The following is a 27,999-nucleotide window of genomic DNA, read 5'->3' as shown; positions in this document are numbered from 1 at the left end:
CAGGAGGTTGAATATAAACAAAAGTATCATGCCATCCATGTGAGGCCCTGATCTTTAAAATGATGTAATGGGCTGAAAGGCTGCCTGTCATTCTTAAATCTTTGCAGCCCCTGACAACGCTACGGATTGTTATCAAAGTCTCAATCAGAGCAGAAAAGATGGTCTGCTTTCACCGGGACAATAACTGTCTCATCCCGCTGGATATTTATCATGACGTTTCTTTGTTGTGTGACATAAAGGCTTTGAAATTCACACAGCAAGGATCTGTGTTGGAAGTTATACTGTCAGGAAAGGCAACACATTTTCAAGTAGAAATGACCAAACTTCTCTGGGTTAAGCTTTTGTCTTATATCAAAGTCAAATGGACATCTTTTATCATCCATTACAATAATTGATAAATGATTGACCCATGGACCAAAGGATGTGACAGATATGTATCTTATAGTAGTTCAAAAGTGAGATGCATTGCTTAATTGCAGTATGTTCAAAACTGTGCTGCCAGGGTACTCACAAGCCGTGGCAGCACATCACTCCCACCCTCATCCACCTCCACTGGCTCCCGGAAAGTCCAGCATATCCTACAAAGTCTACAAGTCCCTCCATGCCCATGCCCCCAGTACTTATCGGACCTCCTCCGCCCACATGCCCCACCCCGGAACCTGCGGTCTTCAGACTCTGCTTACCACCCCCCGCACCAAACTACGAACCTTCGGGGACAGAGCCTTCAGTCAGATCCGCAACATCCCCACGCTTGGCGCCTTCAAAAGGGCCCTCAAGACCCATCTGTTTACTAAGGCCTTTGGCCCCTAAGCTATTTGTTGTTTTGTCTGTCTGACTGTTTGTCTGACTGCCTTTTGTTTTGGTATGTTTGTTCCTGTTCTTCTTTGTAAAGCGACCTTGGGTCTCATGAAAGGCGCTATATATTATTATTATTAATGGAACTTCTATCCACTTTCATTTCATTTAGCTGATTCTCTCGTCGTTGATTGTACAAGGTAATGTGGGATTTTCTTTAAAAACAGGCGAACAAGAAAGGTTCTGCAACTAGAAATTGTCCTACTTTATACCTGTTCTACTTCAAAGAACTGCTGCAATTATTAGACGAACAACGCACTGCATGCTGTCACACACTTCACGATAAACATGCACCAACAATACCACAAGGGAAACGAGTGAAGCACACAACAGCTTTAAAGAGAATATGGGTTTAGGCGTATTTTATGCAAGAATGAGAAGAGGAGCAATGCAGTGATTCCTCAAAGTGAAGAGCAACACACACACACACACACACACACACACACACACACACACACACACACACACACACACACACACACACACACACACACACACACACAGACAGACAGACAGACAGACAGACAGACAGACAGACAGACAGACAGACAGACAGACACACACACACACACACACACACACACACACACAGACACACAGACACACAGACACACACACACCTAGAAGAACACTTCCATTTTTAAAAAGCAAAGGCGTGGAAACCCCACAGAGAGAGAAGTGAGTTCAGCTTTCAGGAAAGATGAGAAGGTAATTGCAGTGAAATACACCCCAACTCCTGAGGAATCCATTGCTTCCTTTCCTACTAACAATATGGATTAATCTACAAACTATTTTGCCATCATTTAAAACCAAAACACATCTGATTTGCATTGATACAACCTGAAGAATGCCTCACATTAGGGGAAGAATGTTGGAAAATGTTAACCGTTTTTACAATTTCTGCATAAAAACAATGATAACAAATGTTGGATTATCTCTGTCATTCCACTAATTGATTGATCAAGTGTAATATAAGTAAGTGCATAAGTGGCAATATGACACATTCAGCAAAGTGTCAATGCCCGGGGGCCATGTTTGTTTCAAACGATTTTATAACCAAAGAGGGCAGCAAATAGATTCCCATAACTGATAATATATTTGATAAAAGTATGCGATGAGTAACTTACTCTACATTTTAAACAATATATGTCTAAATGGGTTTGCCTAGTAAGTCTGTGTAGTAAAAGCTTGGTCAATGTGTGGGTAATAATAGCAGCTTCGTGTCCTGTCTTTTTTTATTGGTGTGGTGAATATTTCATGGGTATAGTGGGGGGCTGGAGCCTTTCCCAGCATGCACCAGGATAAAAAAAACCCTGCCCAGGTTGTCAGTTCTCAAACACATCTTGGGAGCGCACCTATCCTGCATATCATTGTTTGAAAGAGCAGGAAATCCATGTAAAAACGATACTAACAAAACACCAATAAAAAGCGCATTCTTGGACTGCCTTCAGAGTGTGGAATCTGTGGGATCGTGCCAATCTCTCTCTCAAGTTTAATCAAGCCTGTTTTATAATCCTGCACATCCACACAACCAATCTATGTGTGTGTGTCGGTGCAGATTATCCCACTGCACACAGTATCTCATTCAGTATCGCCATGTTATGTAAAATCTGCTCTGCTTTGTCTCCCCCTGCACACCATAATACTTCCATGTCATCCGAGACAAAAGGCTGTAGATGATGTCAACTGTAGCTGCCACCTTAAATCTTCCACTACACCACTACAGTGTCCCTAAAGCCTCCACTGTTGCAGGTGGAGCACAAAGAAGCAGCGCTGCCTCTGCATCCCTCCAGGATTACATAACCTCCTCGGCCCTTCAGCGCGGATGGAAAAACATTCACAGGTACAAACTGTGGGCTGGCAGAAAGGTATATCTATGGTCAAACTCTGTGTGTAATCACTCGTGAAACACTGATGTTAAGAGGCTGAGAATAAGCCCGCCAGCGGAGAGATATCAGGAGATCTGTATCGCCTCTTCTCTGTCAGTCCACTCTGCACCGGCCCTTCGCTCTAACAACGTAAATACCCCAGCTGTGGGTCATTCATTCAATGCACTTACTCACAACTACTGTTTCCAAAACACCACCACCCATACGCATCCAAAACAAGCCTCCTCTGGGTATTAAATGGTGACCTATGAACCCTGCGAGGATGCACAGCAGCAACATCACCGACATGCTGTCAAAAAGCAACATTTTTAGCAAACCTAATGGCCTCAAAAGGCTTATGTTCTACATGCACAGCAGGGTGGCTTAGGCATGGATACATGTGAGTCTCAGGCTCCTGCAGGAATGCACAATAAGACAGAAACCAGGGAAGAGTCCTGCACCAAACTGCATGTCAGAAACACCAGCACATAGTTCCTGTTCAGCATGTTTACAGTTTCCATCCCACAGCAGCAGCACACCCCTCTCACAGTGTTTATATCCCAGCATGCTCTGAACACTTCCCCCTGCTTCATGCATTCACCCTCACACCTTGGTCAGCTGGGCTATCTTCTTGCTCATCTTCAGATGCAGGTCCTGCGTGTAATCCAGCGTCAAACTCCCGTCGTAAAACATGCTGGCTGTGGGAGAGGGTGAGTATTTGGAGCTGCTAGTCGAGGTGCTGTACGGAGGCTGCCAGCCTGCCCCCGTCGCCATTTTTGCAGGGAATAAAAAAACCCAAAAGCGACGCTGTGAATGTGTGCGTAAAATGGAGCTATGCGTAAAATCCCTTCATTGTTGTGTTTGTGGATAATCTTCCAGGTTCGTGGAGAGACGGGGAGCAGGGACGGCGAGGCGCGGCACCGTCCCGTCCGTCACACGCATGAGCAGCGGGAGCGAGCGCTGGGAATGATTAGAGAGGCGGGGACGCGCACCAGATGCTCAGCCAATGGCAGGTTCAAGTGGATGTAATCGGATGTAATTCTCATAATGCTGCTGGAGGACTGTGGTGGAAAGTAACCAAGCACATTTACTTAGATACTGTCCTCAAGTACACATTTAAGGTACTTGCACTTTACCCAAGTATTTTCATTTTGTACCACTTTATACTTCTACTTCACTACATTTTGGAAGCCAATTTTGTACTTTTCATTCCATTACATTTATTGACAAAATGTGTAACTAGCTACTTCACATTGTTAACAAAAACAACATATAAATAAACTATTATATATAATTATAGTTTAAGATATCCATCAGCAGTATGAATAGTACAGATAGTCTGCAATACAAAGGATATTTTGCTTTCTGTGGGAATGCTCTTCATTCAGATGTTGTTGCATTACATCACTCTGGAGACACTGAAGCTGTGAACGATCCTGCACTGACACCTGCTGGCAATGTGCATGAACTGCAAGAGTATACTAAAGGATCAATTCATCCAAACAGTCGTGAAACAAGTGCAGAAATGCAGGGCTTGTTGCATATTACAGATTGCTAAAAACACACCTAATACAACTGGGATCCACTTCATCAAAACCTTCTGATCATCATCATTCTTCAGTTCACAGTTTTTTTTCAACTAATTTACCTCCTAATTGAGTTTAATGTTTACATCACCAGTATATCTATCCAGGGGCGCGGGAAGGGGGTGCTAAAAACGCTAAATCTGCTAAAAAGATTGAAATAGAAGATGCAGGGGCAGGGCATTATTACGCAGAATCTGTGTAATATGTAGCCAGGAATTAGCAATGCCTGGATAGCCTACTCCAATGAATGTAAATTCCACATTTTTGGTAAAATAATATATTACATCTTAATAGTGTGTGTGTGTGCTCGCGCTTTTGTGCGTGCTCTATAGTGCCCGTAATAGCGTGCACTGGAGTCCATTGTTATGCACTGTGTGCGTGTGCTCGGTGTACGTCATCATACCCCCCCTCCCCTGCGTAATTAGCACATCACACAGCGCCTCAAAGTACCTTCCCGTGCCTCTGTATCTATCCTTTTCCAGCTGCTCACCTATCCTATCTTGTACCCATGCTTGTACCTCTATTTCTGACCTATTTTGTAACTATTTATTCTACTTTTGACCTATTTTATTGCGTGTTTGATTAAAGCACTGCATCACGAGGATTCGAACACACAACCTCTGACATTAATGTTTCGTAGAGCTTATGACCTGCTCATGTGGCTATTTGGACCTTAAAGATAAGTGCAGATGTTGATTAAAAGAACAGATCACAACACAATAAGATTCATGAAATGTAAATACCGTCAACAACTTTAGAACGACTCTTTTATTTTTGAAAAAGAAATGTTTTAAGTCACTTGTAGCTTTGCCTTAAACACAATCGCCTCCAATTTCATGTATTTTTCTTTTTATAAATTAGAATGGTATATTATGCATGCAATACCGCATTAGCCGCTTAGGGTTTCATCTTCCACAGAAAAAAAACCAAACACAAAAATCCCTTAGAAGTCCAGATGGAGCTGCTTGAGAAGGGTGGAGAAGCCACATGAAGCGATGTACACAGTTTGCGGTTGCATAGTACAGTACATGAAGTTCCTCATTTTAAAACAGCATGCCGTTTCGTATTGCACATTACTGAAACTTTGTATACTGGACCTTGCTGTTCCACGTGGGTCATCGTCGTCTCATTTCAGCACATGTATACAGCGAATAGCATCTCTCAAAGACATTATGTACACTTGTTATAAAAATAATCGCCAGCAAATATTCATCTATTACTTTTCTACTGGAATAAATATTTGTTCTTTTGTTTTTAACTATTTTGTTTTACACTTTCCCACAAAAAAACCCTCCTTTAAGTTCTGTGTTTTGTGAGGTTTTATCCATGGAAAATAAAATGTGTAATGCATTACTTTAGGAGACAACAGGCCGGGATCCAGGACACACTTCCCTTTATTGGTCTGCAAGAGAGCGTTGTTGTTGTTTACAAAGACTTGAATGCCTTCTGATTGGCTCAAGCAGCCCAGCTCAACATTGAGTTGATTTGAATGGAGAATGGATCCCTGTTCAATCAACCAATGGGATCCATGCTATGGGGCAGAATGAGACGTTCACAGTACACGTTCTTTTTCATTTGCAGTCTCCATGTACCAAACACTGAAGGAGATTCACGGGAAAGAAAACAACTTGTAAATAATCTATGCCCTTACACCAGATTCACATTGTTTTTTGCTTAATCCTTTGTGCTATAAAAGTGTTATCCCTTTCATCTAGATCTATACAAAGTGATATATTAAGAGAAAATACCGTACACATTTAAATCAATGCATTATTTCGAGATGCTTTGCACCATGGGAAAACATTTGCTCAGTATTTAACATCAGGGCAGACTTTAGAGAAGTGGCTTTGCTAATTACAGTCGTCTTTTTCAAATTAAATGTCTATTATATAAGTCAGAATTAACTTTGTGAACATTCGCATTCCGACTTGCCTCACAGAATAACAGTACAAGTAATTACTCTTATCAAATCAAACATTGTCCCGCCTTGCTAGCGGCCGTCGTTTCTCAAATCTTAACACTTTAAATAACACTAAACTTTAGGGAATGATCACAATACTGAACATCATATTTCTCAGAAGGAAAGCGCTCTCGATGTTAAGAGAAGCTTCAACACTTTGTCTGAACGTGCTAAAGAACTCGTTTGTGGGCTGTTATACTGTGCAATTGTGATATCAATCAAAAAGAATGGATCGTTATTCGGTGTCTTAAGACGATGCCAAATATTGTACGGAAACGGCAGGGCATCAAAAAAGTCCCATCTCCACATGACAACTTTTGTTAGCTTATTTCTTTCAAAAAGGTGGAAGGAGTATGGAAGACCTTTGTTCTGTGATATTAAGACATCTATTTCATGTTCACTTTGTGATCTGGAGATGAGATATCACAATCTGACAACCACAGCAGCTCTCTGTTTGCAGACACAAAGCATTGTGGGTAGGGTTCATCTCGCCCATGTTATCTTTCACAAACTTGACTTTCTACCTGCTAACGTGATCCTGAATTATTAGAAACTCATCACAATGGCGCCTCCATTTTGGAGTCATGCAATCCCTCTTAAACTCTGCGTGACATCAAGCAGTGCTTTCCGTTTCAGGGTTCTCACTCATCTGTCTTTTGGGCCATCTTTCTTTTCTTGTTTTTTTTTTTTTGAGAGATGTGCCGTATACTTCTACAAACATCAACTTGCTTACAGTAGGGTTTTATTTAACGTGTGGAGGGAACATGCTCTGCAGTCAGGACAACATGCCAGCTACACAGAGAATGAACATGATGCAACCGATCCTGCCATGTCACGTTTTTAATACCCTAAAAGAAAACTACAGGAAGGAACTTCAATGCTTCACTCACCATCTGAACTTTAGTTTTAACGACTTTGATTCAATGCTAATAAATGCAAAATAAATGTAGTGTGGGCAGCAGATGCTCTTTTAGTCTATCAAACGACAACAAAGGTGCTTTTCTTCGAGTCCTCGTCTCAAGTGCTATTTTGCTATTGTGTTTTACTTTACTATCCGACATCTATTGCCTGAAGCCTCGTCCTACGGGGTGATCAGATTCTGCTGGGACACTGAGGGGTTTCCACCCGAAAGAAAATCCTAAAAGCTATGCTACAGAAAAGCTGGCCTTGCTCGAAGTGACTCTCAAATAGCAAAATAGTTTGGGAATGTGAAGCCCCAGTTTTTCAAAAACTAGCAGCCCGATATCATCTGCACACAAACCCCCACCACCGTTACGCCTGTCCGCACAAATCAGGTGATTTAGAAAATTGGACCTCCGTATCTACACCTCATTATAAGAGAATCCAGAATGCTAGGTACAAAAGATCGATGAAGTGGATGCGGATCATCTATCAGCATGCAATAAGCTAAATGGAGAGGATTTATACACGGCCCAGGGTTTGGGTCAGCAGCCTTTCAGCAGTCTGTGTGCGGCGGACTTTCCTCCGACAAGGCGCCAAGTCCCGGGCCTTTTGAAGCCCACACACCATCACCATCTGACCCCTGACCCCCGACCCCAACGAGCTCCATCTGCGCTGCTGAGCTCTGTTAGCACAATCCCAAAAGGAATGCATTTGACAGCATTACTAACAGGGTGGCATCCTGCAGCTCTTCACTACTGTTGATTGACGGGGGTTTGCCCTGGCAGCTTGATTTTTTAAAAACAAAACACCTGATTCTGTTGGATTTCTTTTTTTTTTTTTTTTAAAGAAGAGAGAAAATAGCCAGGTAGACGAAAACAAATTAACACAAAGGTAACATTTTTGGGACCGTCTGGGCTCTGTGGCAGCGTTAGTTTGGGACTCTGGGCCGGTTGGGACCCTGGTGATGATGGGACGATGGGATGTTGCTCAGAGTCGGTGTCTGGAGTCGTGGCTGTAGCTGCCCGGAGAGCTGCGGTTGCGGTGGGGCTTGTATGCATCCTGATAGGGGTCCTGGTAGTCCTGGTAGGGGTCCTGCTGCTCCCGGCTGTGCTGCGAGCCTGAAGACATGCGGTTGCGTCCCTTGTGCGCCCGCTCGTTGTGGTAGTTCTCGTCCGATGTCATCAGGTTGCGCCGCTCGTTCGGGGTCGAGTGGTCTCCCGTGTGGTTGCTCTGTCGGATCTTTTGGCTCTGCTGATCACATGAACACATGGAGGACACAGTGAGGCTGGAGACAGCACGACTTAACTAGAACACCCTGTTGTGAGCAGTCAGAGAAATCAACGCGCTTCCACATTAATGATCACATTTGAAGCCATGGGTACATCTTCTCATTCAGGATTCAAACTACACTGTAGAGACAATAAAAGCCTTGAATCTGAATGTATGCACCACGACATCAAGTCAAATTCCTCGTATGTGTACCTGCAGCCCAGAGATGCTGGTGGGGTAGGGGGTGAGGGTGGTGGGCCCCAGGTTGCGCCCCAGCAGGGGGTTCAGGGGCGTGGCCATGGAGGTGTGAGTGGCCTTCCAGTACGCCTCCAGGTACTCAGCCAGGTGCTCGCAGGCGTCCTCCAGCTGGTTCTCGTCCAGGATGATGTCGAACATTTCCTGTTGGAGGCAGATGGTCAGAGGGAGGGAGCAGGTATGAAGACACTCATGGACACACGATGAATGACTTCCTGTTGTGTCCAGACTGCCATCTTTATATTATATTAGTATGGTAAATACTGAAAAAGGTAAATAGATTTTAAGGGGCCGATTGGTTGCAATGAATGATTGCCCGCTGTGATTGGCTGAAAGAAGGTGAACGGAAATAAATGTTAAATATGATGGAGGAAAAATGGGAATAAATGGCTTTATGTTAAAACCTAATTGCAGGTGATGTGCAAATCCAAAATCATTGGTATTATAATATATCTCATTTAGGTTTTAAGATAGCAATGATATATATAACTCACAATATAAATACTGAAAAACTTAAATAACTCAATTGATTTTAAGGGGCTGATTGGTTGCACTAAATGATAGGATACCTGCTGTGATTGGTTGAAACATGGTGAATGTGAATCCATTTTTATTTTACAATTTAATTGACTAGAGGAGATTGTGTGAGTGGAAAAGTGGGAATAAATGGCTTTATGTTCAAACCTGTTTGCACGTGATGTGTAAATCCAAAATCATTTGAATTATAATATACATAATTTAGGTTTTAAGATACACAAAATATGTCTGATCACACACATCTATCACAACAAAACAAAATTATCCTTAGCCGCTTTAAAATAGTTAGATCACCAGTAATACCAAAAAGAAGGATATTTTTAAATAAATGTACAAGATATCTTTTCCTCATAACAAAAGTATGAGGCTAAGAATAAAGCGCTGGCCACTCACTGGAGGACACTGAGCCAGCTTGTCCGCCGCCACCAGCTGGACGTTCAGATGTTTGCTCTGGGATTTCCCTCTGGACTTCACGAGCCGCTGCAGAACCTGCGGACAGAACACGACGCTCCACTTACTCTGAATGTATCAACTCTGAACCAGGGGTCGCTCAGTCCTCTACGACGTCGTCACGAGTGCAGAAAGGGAATCTAGCTCTCGAGCAACGAAGTGACAAATAAAACAACTGGGGATAATGTGCAGATTTGATGGTGTCAGCACTATCATGTCTATCTTTATCTTGTATAGGTCTAACATAAAGTTAATTGATTCATCTATTACTCCCGTCTTTCGTTTGTGAAATTAAAAATATTTGATGCATGTTTGAGTTCCCATATTATGCAATGTAATGACCCACGTTACGGGGCGTATTTCTCCCGTCTCCTGGTTTTTACAGGCGATGTCGCCGCTTCCTGGTGAGTCTGCAGACAGGTCAGTTCTGCTGTGCAGTAAAACAAGCCCCTTTCATGCTCGGAGAAGTGTGGTGTGAAACAAACCAGGATGTGACTGCATTTAAACAAATGCACCGTTCCAAATCAGACTTCTACTGATCTGTGGGAGTTCATTGAGGAGCAGCAGACATACTCGTCCATGCAGCTGCTGCACCAGTGGAGGTTAATATCATCCTAATAGAGACCGTTACCTGTCACATGTCTTCTTGTTTGTCTCCACCAAATGTAAACCAGATAAAAGCGGAATTAAACCAGTGTTTTAAAACCACTCGGGGGATGAAGCTACTTCAGAGCTTGACACAGATATTTGGTTGTGTCGTCCCGACCCTCAGTACCTTTGGCGAGGAGACTTTAACGTGAACTATTATGGGGGCCAGGGAGGTCTTGAGGAGCTGCGCCGGGTGGTTGATGGTGTCGGCGTCCAAAATCACCAGCTGGAGGGAACGCGCCAACTCAAAGATCCTCTCGATCTCACTCTGCACCTCCGCTGGAGAGACAAGGAACCATTCAGATACACCACGAGAGAAATGTTCATAGTTCTGTGTAAACAATGGATTCCATTCACCCATCATGGGAATACCTAAAGCTTTCTAGAAGTTAACTCAACGTTCTTTTGTGTTTCGATTATCATTTTCTATGTTCTTACAGGTGTAGAAACATTTTAAGGCTTTATACTTTGAACTAAGCATCCTGGGCAAAACTGAGATGACTTACCTAGACTGGAGCGAGTGTTGGATCGTTCGATGATGGCTCTCTTGCTGGGGTTGTTGAGCACAGACCTCTTTGCTAACGATATGTCTGCCGTGACTCGCGTGATAGATATCCTGTCGAATGGCGAGGAAGGAAAAGCATTCACCAATATATCTGTCGCACCATCATCACAGGGTCCAATCAGCTGCCACGCTCGTCTTACCTGCCGTCAAACCTGTGCTTCAGGAAGTCAAACAGCGCTTTCTGCATCATGTCTGTAACCTGCGGAGGAAGGAGAGAGGAGAGTTAGGAAAAGGACGTAGGGATTGGTCGTTGTTATTTCGGTAATTAAGGGCTGTGTGATTATAAAATGATGTTGCATCTGGTCAGATAATTGGTTCATAATGAAGTACAAAACGATGGCTGGACTGACGCACTTTTCTTGCTTCTCTTATCCCTCTTGCTTTTATGTGTGTGTTGCAATTGCTCAATTTGCCAGCTATGGATCTGTGTGTCATGTGAAGGGTGTCAACAGCACTTTGCAGCCTTCACAACAGGCGAGGCGTGTGGGGCAGTGGGTTGTGCGTTGGTGTTCGGATCAGGGGGTCTCAGCCAGGTTCAAACCCCACTGCAGTCAGCATGTATTGCCCACAGTGTTGAGTATGTAAGTCGCTTTGGATGAAAGCGTCTAACAAGTGACATGTAATGTGTTCTTAATAGTATACGACTTTACTACTTTGATATTGAGTTGAAGCCCCTCTTTGAAGACCATCCACATCTAAAAGCTGACATCCTCGTGGATTCATCTTCTTATTACAGACACATGCATTTCCTAACATTCGGTCTATATGCTGTAAAATGTATTATCTTTTAAATGTACACACGGCATCTATTGCACGTCAGTCCGTCCTGGGAGAGGGATCCCTCCTCTGCTGCTCTCCCTGAGGTTTCTCCCATGTTCCCTTAAACTGTGGGTTTTCTCTGGAAGTGTTTCCTTGTACGATGTGAGGGTCTAAGGACAGAGGGTCTGAGGACAGAGGCTCTAAGGACAGAGGGCCTAAGGACAGAGGGTCTGAGGACAGAGGGTGTCGTATTGTCATACTGATATTCTGAACAATCTGTGCTGTTGTATTTGCTGTAAAGTGTCTCTAATGTAGGCTATTTTTATTTTATGTACAGCACTTTGGCTCGACCAAAAATCGTTTATAAATGTGCTGTATAAATAAAACTTGATTTGATTTGATTTAAAAATCCCAAATGAGTTTTTCTAAACCTCCTCCAACAAATAATAAAAGCTCTTTTCTTCCACTCATGATAATTACAGTACTGGATCTTGTCTCTGTCCTGCGTCGCTGTCATAACCAGTAGTGGAAGCAATGAGACGGTTAAAAGCCAAACACATATTTTCCTCTGACCTCCTCGTCTCCTTGTTAGTCTCGCTGCAATCTGGATGTTACGTGGGCGCTGACACACTCACAATTAACTGCGCCAACAGCGAGCTATTTTGGGGACTCGGGGAAAGACGAACATCTCCCTTCAGTGATCTCGGTGCACTGCAAAGGCCGTAAATCAGTGACAGGGGACTTTTGATTTTCTGTCTAACGATAAGGGGTGGTTGCTCACCTCATAACCTTTGAGCGAGGGTCCCACCAGCACCACAGGCCTCATGGAGGGAACCACGTCGTACGGGGGGACGTGCTCCGTCTGTCAGCATAAACACATTTTAATCAGCAGCAAAATAAATATGAACATTAGCTTTGACATGAAAGATATGCACAGCAGAGAAATGTGAAGGAGTCAGCTGAGCTATCACAGTGACATGTGTTCTGCCACTCTGAGGCAAATGATAATGCACTTTGTCAAACATATTGATGACACGATTATTGATAATACAGCCAATAATTATATTATATTTAGTTAAGTGACTTGATGTTAAAGACACATTTGAAGGAACATGTTTGACGTGTACATTTTTACCGACCATTTAACGCTATAGCAGACTTTTAGGGAATGTTACCAGTTGAGGCCATTTGATTTATTTTTGTCTTGAGTTTAAATTGTATTTGGCAATATACTGCAGTAAATATGGATATGAATGGATATGCAGAAAGCCTGGATTCATATTCTTAAAATGAAGTTATCTATTTTTTTTTTTTTAACCGAGCCTGTTTTTCAGGCCTCAGGCTCGAAACTGACATTCCCAGAACAATTGACTATATCTTCCCTTCTAAAAGGGGTACATTAATAATCTTTTTTCTCAAAGTAATGATAAACCTGTGAGTTGGATGTAGAAAAGTCAGAATTAATATCGATGTTTTTTATTTTATGATTGAACATAGTAAAAAATTGTAAATGATAGTGTCCGTCCAAAAATAAAACATTACTTACAGTGAAAACCACCCTTGAATGATGGGATGGTAGACTAAAAGCTTTAGGAATCCAAACTATAACATATAATAAGTACACTGTATCAAGATTGATGCAAAACAAGTGGAATTTGACCTTTTTAGAGAGGTTTAGCACAAAAAAAAACCCGTCTGGGGTCATTTGGGTGCATTTTCCATATCTCTGGCCCGCGTCGTTCGATTTTGATGATTGACATCTCTTGTTAACCGTTAGAGCCAATGGAATCGAGGGGAAGTTCCTAAAATCCATCTAAACATTACCCATTGGTGAATGAGTGATGCGTAGCCAGAATGCCCCAAACCGGAAGCTGTCATACACTCCAGTTTCTAGCGATAGCAGCTATATATGAAAACTCCGTTATGGACATAGAAATGGAGTGATGGATTATCAGTAATCATTTCAAAGTGACCGCTCAGTGATGATACTTATATTTCTGGAATCTGTGGAATCTCAGCTTGCTAGCCGATATCTTCTTTGTGCAGATCCGATAAGTAATAAGGGTATTTTACCGTGAGTTATGTGCTAAGTGCGTTAGCATTTTTTCGCTCAGGGCTAATTCAGAGCCTTTGTTATTACCCTTGTGTTTCGTTTAGCTAAAAATGGTTAATATTGTCTGATAGCGGAGTTTCTTCCCGTTAAGTAGGTATGACACATTCATAGTTTGTTAAATGTTAAGAAGCCCTCAGACGCTGTTTTTTGCAAGATGTTGCGTTTTTAGCGTTTTAACTTTGGCTACAAATCTCCAACAACAGCATCCAATATGATACATGTTTAACACTAATTGTGAAATATCTTCTTCTTTCCCCAAAATGTTTCATGAGGAGAGGAAGCAGCACTTCTACACTTGGCACTAGAGTACTTTGTGATCACAGAGATGATGACTTGGCGCTGTATCACGGGACATGATACGGGGTTGTAACTTCCTGTTACATTTCATGATGGTGGCAAAACACGAATTTAGAAGATGGTGAATGAGTGTTTTTTTACCGTCACCAACTTACCACTTTCTGTTTCTGCTTTCCTGTAGGAGGGGAGAGAAGACAGTCGTCAGTATCTGCTGCCAGGGGAGGCGCCGCCACAATATCTCAGAAAAACATGCGTCACATCAGAAAAAAATCTTTGAAAATGAAACCTAGCAATGATATCCGATATGATAAACAAAAAACACAGCATTCCTATTAGTCCTAAAGTCATATTCACACATGAGTGCAGTTCAGGGGGGGTTCATAGTCTTGTCGTTGGGTCTCAGAACGCCTGCAGTCCTCAACTGGAGGAAGAGGAGGATCATGGGAAAATGTACCAAAGACTTATGCTCTACGCAGAGAATGGGCAAGGGTTTAGAGTCTTATTCGTTGTTCAGGAAGTGGGCTCTAAGCTGGCCACTAACAGCCCTCTCCCCCTGACCGAAGTCCTCACCTGCCGAGGATATGAGGGGCCGGATAGAGGCAGAAACCTCATCCTCTACACTGGAAGAAGAGTTCCCTCCAGACTTACTGGAAAAGACAAGAGGGGATAAAGAAAGACAGAAACACACCGTGGTATTAATGTGGAAACATGGGATTTAACTTACTGCAGAGGAAATGTGCAAAACAACGGAATATTATTTAACGCTTATTTTATACTGCAGGATTAAACATATGGTGCTTCTTAGACTTCCCAACATCTCTGAAAGGCAGCGTGCTTTATAGGTATGCTCATCATATCCCTGGGTGACTGTAAATGCCTCTTCCTGTGTGTAAAGCTTTGGGACAAAAGGCCATGCTAGTAAGTGAAGCTCTGAAGCCCTCCAGTCTGGGGAGATTAGTATTAAACTCAACACCCCAGGCTTGAGGAAGTGCCTGAGAGTTACTCTGGAGGACAGCACTTTCAAGACACATTACACACTGAAACTAAGAGGCTAATTACAGCTATTACAACTGTTACAGGCAAGTGATGGAGTAAATGGTCATAAGCAGACCTGGGTAACAGAAGAAAATAACCGCTTACTCATTTTGTGTCAACGTTATACGTCATGTGACCACGTAAGGCTTAGTCACAGTGAGAAGTGTGGCTTTCTGCGACTTACCCTTGGACTCGTCCTCTCTTCTGCTCCTGCTGCAGCCGGATGTTCTCGAGCTTCAGAGGGCTGGGGATGAAGCCGATCTCACAGCCCTCCTTCACTAACCGCCCGATCCACCAGTCGTTGTTGAACTTCTGCACAGCACAACACGACACCAAAAGAGAGGGGAAACACAAGGGAAATCTTTAGAGGCAAGTTTATTTATATAGCACCTTTCAACACAAAGCAATTCAAAGCGCTTTACAAAAATGAAAGACATTAAGAGCTTTAAAAAGCTAAATAATAAGACATGAATAAAAGTTACAGTGTAAAATGTGAATAGTTTAATTAAAAGAGTAACCTCATGTATTAAACGACGATCACATAATCTACTTATTTCTATAAATAGTTATCACCGCAATATACCGTATTTAATTTTGTCTTAATGTACATTATTTAATTTCATATCATATTTACATGTATATAGACTTCTTGCACTATTTTTTTTGTATTTTATTATACATGTTGCATTGCTGGAGGAGCTCAGGTCAGAAGAATTTCATAGATTTGTTTGAGAAATCCACATTGAGAGAGAAATTGAGAAACTGGGTTCGATGGTGGGCAAAAAAATACAGACAAATATCTTGAGAATTGTTCAATCATTAAGGAAACTGCTATTTTAAGTCTTTAAAATGTGCCGGTCACTGGGTTTCATTATTACAGTGAATATCTTTGGATTGTAGTCTGAGAAATCCACATGTTGAGAGGATTTGAGAAACTGGGATCCATAGTAGACGTAAAAATGCGGGCAATTATCTCAGCAGGTGTCATGTGTAAAAAGCACCTCTTTTATGTGGAGGAAGTCCTTGGCGTCGAAGGAGATGGCGGTGGCCGGCACTGGAACATCCTCATCCAGAGCGCCACAGTAGCTGACGTTCGTCCTCACAGCGAACGCCACAGGTTTAGTCTGCAGGACGGACATTTAGCCAATCACATCACTATATATATTCCTCTACAAAGTGAGCAGGGATTCACACTAATGTACATTTCCCAAAGATATTGATATCATTTCTACAACTCTTATTTTCCTGTGATAGAGTGATTGGAGCACATAGTCACAAAACAAAAATCCTGAAGTGTGGTTATTTTATGAATGTATAATGGCTCTTCTGAAAATCTGCTGGGTTAAAAATATACATACAAAAGAACCAAACCTCATGATTTTCGTTTTGTGACAAAGTAGAATGTGCTCCAATAAAAATAAGAGTTGTAGAAGTTATTGAAAAGTCAAGACTGTCATGAAATACGTGTTCTTTACAAGTGTACGTAAGCCTTTGACCACAACTGTATACATGTTTTTGTATTCGGGATTGTGGGAAAGGGTATTTCGATCTCTCCGTCTGCACACACACTGAAAGATTGACAGTAAAGCAGGCTTTTGACTCAGCCATTATCTCCAGCTTTCTCATTAGCCTTTCTAGAGTGTGAATTTAAACATAGCTGCAGATGAATGTGTCGTGGAGCACCTTGGCTCTCTCCAGCTGGACGGTGGCCTGCTGCTCCTTCTCCTGCGGGCTCTGTCCCGGTCCTTGGCTCTGGCTGGGGCTCTGGCTCTGGACCGGAGCCGGCACCTCGCGCTCCTCCTCCAGAGAGACATCTGAGTCTGATGGTCTGCTAGTGTATGAATCAGCTGAGCCCTGCAAGCACACGACACAAAAGCCTTGAACCTTGCACACTCACGTTCTTAGAGCAGCAACAACAACAACTAGTTTAATTATTATATCAATTGTCAAAATGATCATGCATTTTTATTTAATTTGATGCATTTTTTTTTATCCATTTCTTGGCAGAACTGGGTGGGTTTTAGATGCCTACTACTAACGATAGACCTGATTATTTAGGGTGATATTGGGACCATCAAAGTGTGTTTTCCCAATGTTTCAGAAACCAGCATCAAGTGTTAAAGGCACTTATCGTGAAATAGTCACGTCAGGCGATATTGTGGTAACTTTCCATCGAATACAGAGGGCAAAAGCAAAAACAGGAAATGCCACAGTATTGTAAATGTGAGATCAAGGCATTCAAACAGTAGCACTCCTGATTGGTTGATTCATTGAGGCATTTCTCCAACATCGAGGAGAGAAAAAGTGGACGAAATGGCTTAAAAGACAAAAGCACTGTAGCTCCATCCAAGAGATATTGAACAGCTGCAAAGCAAAACCAGATCCACTTAAGGAGACGCTTCTTCGTGGGACCGAAGACTGTCTTTTTGGGTTCACATCAACTTGCATGGCCAAGTCCAGCCTCTTGGCACTGTGAATGCAATACAGGTGAAATAGATGCCAGGAGCATCAAACAAAGTGGAATTGTCTTTCCCGTAACGTCGGCAGTTTGTCTGACTACACACACACTGCCAAAAAGAAAAAAAATCACACTTAAAGGTGGGGTAGGTAAGTTTCAGAAACCGGCTCGAGATACACTTTTTGTTATATTCCATGGAATGCTCTTAACATCCCGATAGCAATGAATATCTTAAGTGCTTTGACAAAAAATACATAAAAAAATGTCATCTGTGGAAGCCGTAATACTGTAAAAAGTACAACCAATCCGTTTAGCCGGGCCGGCTAAACGGATTGGTTGTACTTTTTACCGTACAGGATGGCCTACCTGCCTGTCAGCCTTCCATCGGGGCACAAACTTATCTCGTGCCCTCATTGGTCATGTGCGCGTTCGTGTGTGTTGGAGGAGGGGCTCTATAAGGAAGTGGTAGATTTTCTCCGGTTGTGTATTTTCAAATTCTAGCGATCTCGAGCCGGTTTCTCAAATGTACCTACCCCACCTTTAAGACACAATTCTGGAATGTGATGACTTTGATTACGACTCCCTTTTGGAAAAGGAGGTTTCATTTTACTTTGCCTGATGTTATCGTTCCTACAGTCATGACACTGACACACAGTGCAGCATATCCACGCCTCGTGCACATTTCCACACATTAACTCGTACATATTCACAGAGGCTGAAGCGTGTGGAAACATCAATGTCCGGGTTAGTCACCGTTTTATGGAAGACCAAACCCCAGGAGAGAAAAAAACATGCATTGCAAGTGAAAACTGAAGATAAATGATGATATAAATTGTAAAAAATTGAAAGAGATGTACAAGCTAAATATGTAGGAAATGTATCGGTACGTTTAATCTCACAACCTGACTGTTGGTAGATTTTAATGTATGAGTTTTAGATTCCTCCTCATTACAAAAGGACAAATTAATTTGTTTGCAGGATTCAAAGATTCTGTAAATATGAGAACATAAATGAATATATATGTGTTTACAATTGGCCCTTTTATACCCAGGCTTTTATCCGTATAGATCGGCTAATATTTGTCCTGGAATGATTGACCAAATACCACAGATCACATGAACGTATAGCTTTAGATGCCAGACATGTGGATTCCTAACTCTGCTGCATCAAGAATTTCTCCATCCTTACACTAGTTTCAAATGTGTCCTTTGTCATTTCAGCTTGATGTCACATCGAGTCATTTGGAAAATACTATGACTCATTAGCATTAAGATTCATCACCAAAAAACACCAAGGTAATTGGCTTCTTCTGCATGACACTTGGAGAGGTTTTTAAAACAAAATAAAAACAGGAAATAACAGGAAACTTTAGTTGGTTTGATGCAACTTTAAAAAAGGGCAAACACTTTAAAATAACTGATCAGTCATTTGTGTCGATATCTCTGCATTAATCCTGCACCATTTTGACCTACGAGGGGAGGTAAGAGTGGATATGAAATACAGTATTTTTTTCGTTCGATCAGATTCCTCTTTGCTTCCTTGCTGTCCTTTTTCCTGCACTCTGTAAGGTTTATTTCACTTAAGTGCTTTGAGACATGCTAGACTTGCAGTATTTGATCCCGCCACACACGGAGAATTCCAGTAATGCAACGGTTCCTTTTTTTTGCTGTTGCTGGGACATGTCTGGACCAAGTGCTTTCTTCTGCCGTGTTAATCCAAACAATCAGCCACTAATGAAGATTCAATTAAGGAAGACCATTAGTCTCCAGAAGATCAATCAGGCTGGGCATCCCAGCAAAGCACTTTTCGCTTTCTACAAGCTGGCAGCAGCAAGGTCTGACATCAGCTCGTCTCCATCGTGTGCATTAAATCACAAAGTGCTATGTTTGAGGAACCCAAAAGGAAATATCAAGCTCAGTGGGTCTTTGTACGATTTCTAAACAACTCAGATTCATTGCTCCGATCGGGAAATAGTCAAGTATGGTAAAAGTAACATATTAAAAAAGGGGCATTTCACAGATTTTACACGTCATGATAAGTAGTAGAGGCTCTGAAAATGGTTTTATTATGTCCTCTTTGGCTTTTTAAAGCGAGGACAATACCCTCTAATGATGTCACAGTGATGTCCTGAGGGTTATCTAAGCATGAGATGCACTCAACTAAAAAAGCTTGGATAAGAAACTGGGAATTTAGAGTTTGCAGGGAGCGTATAATGGTAAAATAAGTTGAATAGTGGGACTGGTGGTTAAACCCATACATTACAACTGACTACAAATAAGGACATCTTGGCCTTTGCTTCTTCCAATGAGACCAGTCCTTTTTGTAACTTCCATCTATCGCAGGTCCTTCAAAAATATATGAAAATGTAACACCTTGACTATCACTTTTAGCGTAACGGATATCATTTAATATACAATAGATTCCGGTTTCTGGCAAGCCTGAAAAGTTGACTCCAATCCCCCTACAATACAATCGTCATTGTATTTGTCCTCAAGACCATTTAGCCTCCATATTTTTTTTATAAATTTCAATCCAACACTAGCAAGTGCCTGTGAACATCATCTCGTGCATCTGTGTGGAAGCGTTAAGGTAGCACCGTAGCATCCGAGCTATTATCCAATGGAGTAGCTTCAGCATGTGACTCATCAGCATCAGAATCCACTTAGTGACATCACGACGCATGTTTCTCCTCGGCGGCAGAGCCTATACATAACGCAGTCACCGGGTCACATCAAAAATACCCGGCTGCATTTTTCTTAAAGTGATAAATGCTGAAACATTGATCACCTGGATGTGACCATGTTATGGGCCTTCGGGGAGTGATTAAGGAGTGATTAACATCTTTCCATCTTCGGTCCATCTCCGAGAGTGTGATGAAAACTAAATGTCTCGTTCATACTTAAGTCACGTAGACATCACGTACAGAAACACACATCGCACGCACATACAGATGTACAGAAATGTATAAATTGCTGTGTGAATGTCACACGTCAGAAGCCATCTGCCTAATGTGCACCCCCCCTCCACACACATACACCCACCCAACCCCCTTCCAGTGAAGCATAGCCCACGATCACGCTACGCTGTACCCATCAAAGGCCTGCTGTGTGTGTGTGTGTGTGTGTGTGTGTGTGAGAGTGCAGTTCTTTCATCAATAAACCCACAGCAGATTCACACACACATCCGAACACTCACCGCCTCCGAGTCTTCAAATCCATGCAGGTACAAATTGTCATACATGGAGGTTTGATATTCCAACGAGCGCCTCTAGAAGAATGAGGGGGAAAAATGAGAGTGGAGGCGAAGCAGGAAGGAGGGGGCACCTCAGAGGAGGAAACGAAAAAGGATGGATGGGGGGAATGACGACAATCCCTTCTCTCCCACAGCAGAGAAGAATAATTTAAAAAAGATCTCCCCTCCCGTTGGCTCACGCCTGGTCCTCCGGAGGCCCGTTGATGGATGCAGCTTCTCCCTGATCTCACGGCGCTGCTGGCTGGCTTCACATTATAGGATGGAGAGGCTCTCCCTGGAGGTAGCCCAATCCTTGCATTTCATTTCATCACACACACACATACACACACACATATACATATACACAATGAGCAGCAGTAGCAGCAGCAGCAGCAGCAGCAGCAGTGGATCCTTCCTCAATATCCAAGCCTGATGACAGAGCCAATGTGCAGGCAGCTGATTGGCTGGCTGGCTGTCCACTCAGCTTGGATGAGCGCTTTCCTTGATTTTTTTTTTTTTGTGTGCGGGGAGGTAGCAAGGATCGGGGGAGGGGGATGGAGGAGGAAAAAGAGGGGAGCAGCATCCTCCATTTCCCTGCAAGCGCTCATCCTCACTCGCCTATTGATCCTCCAGAGAGCAGATAAATACCTTCAGTCCCATCGTGATTACACGCAGAGGGTTCATTCCTTCGTACACTGGATCCACGTGTTTGAAAAATGGCATTTATTTCCACATGTGAAGCAAATCCAGAGTGACATTTCTATATAGTCACATGGTCTCAATAGGTGGACGCATGCATTTCGTTTTTAGGGAGATTTAGTGTATTGGACAACAAGGATTTTAGAAATACTGAGACAATGACTCAATGTCATATATTGCTGGATATTTTTATTGTGGTAAAGAAAATGTAATCATGGTTACAAACCTCTAGAGCACACGTGTCAAACTCGAGGCCCGGGGGCCAAATCAGGCCCGTGGTGGATTTAATTTCGGCCCGAAGGATAATTTCTAATTCCTATTAGATCTGGCCCGCCGGTATATTGCACGCACACCTTCACTCCATCCTGAGGGTCTCCTCCGCTCAGAGCCTGAGCCCAAACATTGATGACCTTGCACCCAAGATGAGATGCCAAGTGTCTGAACTAGCATCACAGAGCAGCAATGGATGTTTCCTGTTGCTCTTTCTCTCTCTCGACAACAGGGCATGTTTGGTTTGTTCTTTGAGGGAAATAGTTTTGTTGAAGCTGCTGTTGGCCTGTGGAAAAATTTTATCATAAGAAATGACTCTGGAAAAGCTGCAGATAGAGCCATAAGAAATTAATGCAACTGATTATTTAATGTTGTTTTTATAGGCAATTATTTAAGCTTTGTTAGTTCCAGGTTGAATATGTGCAATAAGTTCATTTCAATACGTTTTGCAATAAACATTGAGCCAGTCCGGCCCTCGACTAGTACTGATTTTTTTTATTTTGGCCCACTGTGTATTTGAGTTTGACCCCCCTGATCTATAGATTATGAATGCTTTACTTCTTCTTGATCATATATTTAATGATCTGTATCACAAAAGATATCTAACTTTAATCCAGAATTCTGGGAGGCAATTATTTTAAATGTATGCAACACCAACTATTTGTTATTATATTAAAATGTTTGTACTTTTTAACAATAGGATACTGTAGGCATCAGTATCGATATCCAGCCCCAGGTCTTTATATATTTATTTCCTATTTAAACTTCTTATATCCAAAATAATCGAAGGTTTAAGTCTCATCATAACTTTAAAAATTATATATATCAAATGGCCAGTTTCTTGTATTTTGTTATTGTATATTTTCGGACAACTTAAACGAACCATCTCTCTTAATAAAGCTTGTGTAATGTACTTTACTTGAAATTGAAGCTATGGATATATAGAAACCTGTCTTTCCTTAACTGCAATTAGGAAATGTTTAATGAAAAAGGAATCATTTCCCAACCAGTGACGGTATTCTGCTTTACATCCCAGGCTTGTGTGTCAGTACCTGTCTGAGGATGAAGCTGGTAGAGGTGGTGCTGCCATCAGATCTCTTCAGGCGGCTCCTCCTGGAATAAGTCCCTCGATTCACCTGAGTGGGAAAATATAACAAGATTTCATCCTGCAGAAACACTTTCCATGTTCAAGAGTCTCGGAATTTCTCTTTGTGAGAATCCGTTACATCTGTACGATTGCATTAAATGAAGCCTTATGCAGCTAATACACGATCCACTGGCTTTTTCACATATTCAATACATGTTAAAGTACGGTACAATAACATCAGCCCTACAAACACACTTGCAGGTACGATACCCATAACGCAGAAGACACATCATCTAACACCACAAAATCAGACTGGATGTCTTTTCACTAGATGTTCTCCTGCACACTACTTTCCTCCGTACCGCCTGACTTTCTCCATTTTGTTCCGTTTCTCGTCCAAAAAGTCCAAATATAACCAGCAGAGTTAATCTCCAGGGAGCTCAATTAATTATCTGCCAGTGATTTGCCCCATTTCTGTTCAAGTCTCCAGAGTTAATGACAATGTCAGTGTAAAAAAGACAGAACCTACTTCCCTGAATTGATAAAACAGGGCCACTAATCTGGGCCAGCATCTCGCCTCTGTCTCAATTCAAGCCAAAACCAAGAAGAGATGTGAAAAATAAAGTTGGCTAAATCTGAATAATGTTCTATAATAATCCGCCGGTCGCCTCTAACGATCAATCGAGTCAAAAGAAAAGAATAGTTATCGAACAGAGGAAGATACAGTCCTCTAATTACAGGTGAACACATCAGACCTCTGAAAATACATTTTGAATGTTGAAGAAAACGTGAAATTATTCTATTTGATAAACTCTGGTCCACCTAGCAGCATTTAATTTCAATGCAATGGCTTTGAATGAACAACTAGGTTTAACACAATAAAATGAAATGCTGCATGGTTTGGGAGTTGACAAGCAATAGCATTTATTCAATCAATAACATGATATAACTTCAAATGATCCCCATATTAATCCATAATAACATTAACATGATGCAAAACATGTCAAGAGACTCAGGTCAAAAACATTAATGTTAGTCCCACTGAAATTAACTTTTTGTTGCTCTGAAAGAACATATGGTTTATTAAAAGTCTAGCAAAATAGAAAAACGATATATTTCTCAAGTAAGTAAACGTACACCTGGTCTAAAATGCATATATAATCAACAGAAGTGGTTTTGTTTCTTAAAAAAAGGTCTCAAACCCGAGTTAAATCAGGGCATTTTGGTCACAGGGAGTCATGGAGTCTTCCCCAGCTTGCAACTTTTAGTAGAAAGGTGTTCAAATGTAAAAAAGGTACAACTTTTTGCCTGAAACTCACTCGGTATTCAGCGTTGACAGAGTTCTTATTCTTATTCGTTATTATTTGCCGTAAAGTAACTGTCGCGAAGTAATCATCCATTTAGATAGTTCATTAAGAACCAACCTGAAAGATGGGCGCTTGGATGCCCTCTCCAATTTTGTTCCGTATGTAGACGTGTCGAGACATTTCTGCCAGGACATCGGTCCAGAGGCCGGGCTGCTGCTCCGGGCCGGTCCAGCGGAGGGAGTTCGGGTTCCGGTGCTCCAGCTTCAGGTGTTCCGCTGCTTCCTGCAGGATCTCTCTCATGCACAGGCTGCTTCTGCACCTGAGTGATGGACGGAACTATTTTTAACAAACCGGAGGGGTGGGGGCGAGCTTAAATTAGCCTGAAAAGTAGGGTAGCTGTCTTAAAGAGGCACATTGTGACTATTTCCAGGGTTGGTTGCAACAAGGAGCAATTCATGATACACATTTAACATGTTTTGGATTTACTTTCCAAATCATCAGGATCCAAATATACTCAAAGTACCAACAGTAAAAAGTTGACTCCATGCATTACATTAATGCACACAATGTTGACAATATTGCTTACTGCACATATGTTATATTCTATAATTGATTGCATTCTGTTTCAATGTGAATTACTGCTTTATTGTATTGCTATATTTTATATTACAGTGTTATAGATCGCTATCTGTGTTCTTTTTTTTAAACGGTTGTTTTGTATTATTTGTATGTTTGCACAACGACACCAAGTCAAATTCCTCGTACGTGTACCTGGTAATAAACCTGTTTCAGATAAAAGTAGTCATTGTGCAGATTGGTCCATTTCAGAATAATATATGATATGTTTTATAATGATTGATCATTAAAGTGTTCTCAAAGCTTGTGAAGGTGCAGCTAGTTTGAATGACTTTGTATTCTGCAGGGTAGTAGTGACTCCAGGTGGAACTAAAGTCTGATTTAACACTTGATTATATTTCACATAATTCATCCACATCTGTATCTAAAATTATTCAATACACGTAGTGGAGGAAAAGTACACCATTAACCACTGAATTCTTATCAGGAAGAAGTACAAAAGCAACACATGGTAATACTCAAGTAAATTACAAGTACCTCAAAATTGTACCGACAGTAATATTGTTGATGCTACTCCAACAAGGTTGTGGCATATTCTTATAATAGAGTATTGTTGAAAAGTAGGCAATTAGGTCATGCATTGGAGCTTTCACTGTTAATCTCTGCAAAATAGTGCTCTTCATATGGAGTTTAAAACCCACAAAGCATTATACATCCATCCCCATGCCTAATTGTGAACAAATCTCTTAGTAGAGTTGCCAAAATAGTTCAATTTCATCAATACTTTCTGTGCTTTTTTTTAGTTTGTGTTGAGATCAATAGCCAAATGTACGTCTGGTGCTATTTCAATGCATATTGTGCTGTGTGTGCAAACCCCTCCTTTAGATCCGAGGATCACTTAAGGTCTATTAATACCGGTAATTTTAGAAATACTGCATGCTGCTGTGACTGTCTTTGCCCAGCAGATGGCACCATTGTCCTTCAAAACAGCTACGGGTGTTTTAAGGGCCAATAATCAGGGTGAGGTATTTTACTGCTGCAGGTCTAGAGGGTGGTGTCATGAGATGCATGTTTGGGCACATAATCCATTGTGTATCTGTCTTAAAAACATGTTGTGTATACAACAGTAAGCCATTAACCTTGCTCACTTAATTGATAACACCATTATACACTGAACAAAAATATAAACGCAACACTTTTGTTTTTTTTCATGAGATGAACTCAAAGATCTAAAACATTTTCTATTTACACAAAATAACCATTTCTCTCAAATATTGTTCACAAATCTGAAACAATCTGTGATAGTGAGCACTTCTCCTTTGCCGAGATAATCCATCCACCTCACAGGTGTGGCATATCAAGATGCTGATTAGACAGCATGATTATTGCACAGGTGTGCCTTAGGCTGGCCACAATAAAAGGCCACCCTGAAACGTGCAGGTTTGCTTTATTGGGGGGGTCTGGGGGGGTCCGAAAACCAGTCAGTATCTGGTGTGTCCACCATTTGCCTCACGCAGTGCAACACATCTCCTTCGCATAGAGTTGATCAGGTTGGTGATCGTGGCCTGTGGAATGGAATGTTGGTCCACTCCTCTTCAATAGCTGTGTGAAGTTGCTGTATATTGGCAGGAACTGGAACACGCTGTCGTATACACCGATCCAGAGCATCCCAAACATGCTCAATGGGTGACATGTCCGCTGAGTATGCTGGCCATGCAAGAACTGGGATGTTTTCAGCCTCCAGGAATTGTGTACAGATCCTTGCAACATGGGGCCGTGCATTATCACGCTGCAACATGAGGTGATGGTCGTGGATGAATGGCACAACAATGGGCCTCAGGATCTCGTCACGGTATCTCTGTGCATTCACAATGCCATCAATAAAATGCACCTGTGTTCGTCGTCCATAACATACGTCTGCCCATACCATAACCCCACCACCACCATGGGCCACTCGATTCACAACATTACCCTACCCCTACCCCTCACACCAGATACTGACTGGTTTTCGGACCCCCCCAGACCCCCCCAATAAAGCAAAACTGCACGTTTCAGAGTGGCCTTTTATTGTGGCCAGCCTAAGGCACACCTGTGCAATAATCATGCTGTCGAATCAGCATCTTGATATGCCACACCTGTGAGGTGGGATGGATTATCTCGGCAAAGGAGAAGTGCTCACTATCACAGATTGTTTCAGATTTGTGAACAATATTTGAGAGAAATGGTTATTTTGTGTATATAGAAAATGTTTTAGATCTTTGAGTTCATCTCATGAAAAATGGGAGCAAAAACAAAAGTGTTGCGTTTATATTTGTGTTCAGTGTAGTTGTGTTTGTGTAGATAACATGTGTGTCATGTCTTAAAAAGCCCTGCAGGGGATCAGCTACAGACACATGTTACAGGAGCAATTTGTATTCTTGTTTGACTCTTCCGGTGGACAAAAATAACTGAGAACACTGAGTGATCAGGCAGTCCTCCATCTATCTTCCCAATACGCTGAGTGCTCCACATCTGCAGGTTGTTACCTGAGTGTCTCTGCACTCACCTTCAAATATCTGAGTCACTATGCTTTGAATAGCTCTCTCCTCCGGTTGAACCTGAAGACTGGTCCACATTTAAACCACTTTGTTGCCTGTGATGAATCCCTTGAGACAGCCGCGTGGTCCCGTGGCACGTATTTGTGGCTTTACAGCAGAAGCATGTGAGTCCAAGAAACGACAAATGTAGTAACAGCTTTCTACGTCTCTGAGAACTTTTGATAAGGTCCTTCAAAGATATGAAAATGAGCCGCTTTGTTTCATGGACTTATGTCTTCACGTGTTCAGCGACACTTTGATCAGTCAAATCTTCTAAGAGTGGACGTGGTGGATTAACACACTGTAAAGTGGGAGGATTAAGTTGTGTTTTCATGGTTGGACACTTTTGATCCAGACTGATTTTATATAGGAGCAGCATTTGAATGAACCTTTGGATGTGAAATGAAGTCTAAATGGTCCTTAATGGTTCAAACCTAAATAAAAGAACTCTACACAACCAGAATACAAGTTAACATGGACTCTGTTAACCAAACTGTGCAAAACTCAATTCTTATAATTGTTTATTTTTACATCATGTTGGCTAAAATGTACGATAAGTCAATACAAATCAAGCTATAATTATAAAAAGTATATATGTATGTGTATATATACATGCTTAAATGTATATAGTAAATAATAGAAAAATTATTGTGGTCATGTCCATACATCCATAAGTGAAAGACCTGGTAGAAATA

General features: G+C 41.8%; 2 protein-coding genes across 7 annotated transcripts in view; both read right to left on the bottom strand.

Annotated features, from left to right (window-relative positions):
• LOC117460295 (protein FAM184A-like) overlaps nt 1–3,649 on the bottom strand; it is a 43,123-nt gene extending 39,474 nt beyond the window's left edge. For all 4 annotated transcript variants that reach the window (XM_034101624.2, XM_034101642.2, XM_034101633.2 and 1 more), the window contains exon 1: nt 3,333–3,649. In XM_034101624.2, coding sequence (XP_033957515.1) covers nt 3,333–3,497 — 165 coding nt within the window. In that variant the 5' untranslated portion in view covers nt 3,498–3,649. The remainder of the gene's footprint in view (nt 1–3,332) is intronic.
• Nucleotides 3,650–5,062: 1,413 nt separating this feature from the next.
• Nucleotides 5,063–24,423, bottom strand: LOC117460267 (voltage-dependent L-type calcium channel subunit beta-4-like). Of its 3 annotated transcripts, XM_071205562.1 has the most exons (16): nt 24,270–24,423; nt 23,601–23,602; nt 23,196–23,236; nt 22,811–22,894; nt 16,784–16,954; nt 16,102–16,224; nt 15,285–15,412; nt 14,636–14,712; nt 14,221–14,240; nt 12,437–12,517; nt 11,037–11,095; nt 10,838–10,947; nt 10,459–10,610; nt 9,627–9,722; nt 8,655–8,840; nt 5,063–8,423 (listed from the first exon to the last, which is right to left on the bottom strand). In XM_071205562.1, exons 1-16 carry the CDS (start codon nt 24,344–24,346, stop codon nt 8,160–8,162), a joined length of 1,671 nt encoding a protein of 556 aa, XP_071061663.1. In that variant the 5' UTR covers nt 24,347–24,423; the 3' UTR covers nt 5,063–8,159. The 3 variants fall into 3 exon arrangements, with proteins under 3 accessions (XP_071061663.1, XP_071061660.1, XP_071061664.1); XM_071205559.1 differs by lacking the exons at nt 23,196–23,236; nt 23,601–23,602; XM_071205563.1 differs by lacking the exons at nt 22,811–22,894; nt 23,196–23,236; nt 23,601–23,602; nt 24,270–24,423 and adding an exon at nt 20,754–21,211.
• Between the last annotated feature and the right edge of the window lie 3,576 nt (nt 24,424–27,999).

Source organism: Pseudochaenichthys georgianus, chromosome 2, assembly GCF_902827115.2.
Source record: "Pseudochaenichthys georgianus chromosome 2, fPseGeo1.2, whole genome shotgun sequence".
NCBI classification, from domain to species: domain Eukaryota; kingdom Metazoa; phylum Chordata; class Actinopteri; order Perciformes; family Channichthyidae; genus Pseudochaenichthys; species Pseudochaenichthys georgianus.
This window is presented reverse-complemented; position numbering and strand designations above follow the sequence as displayed.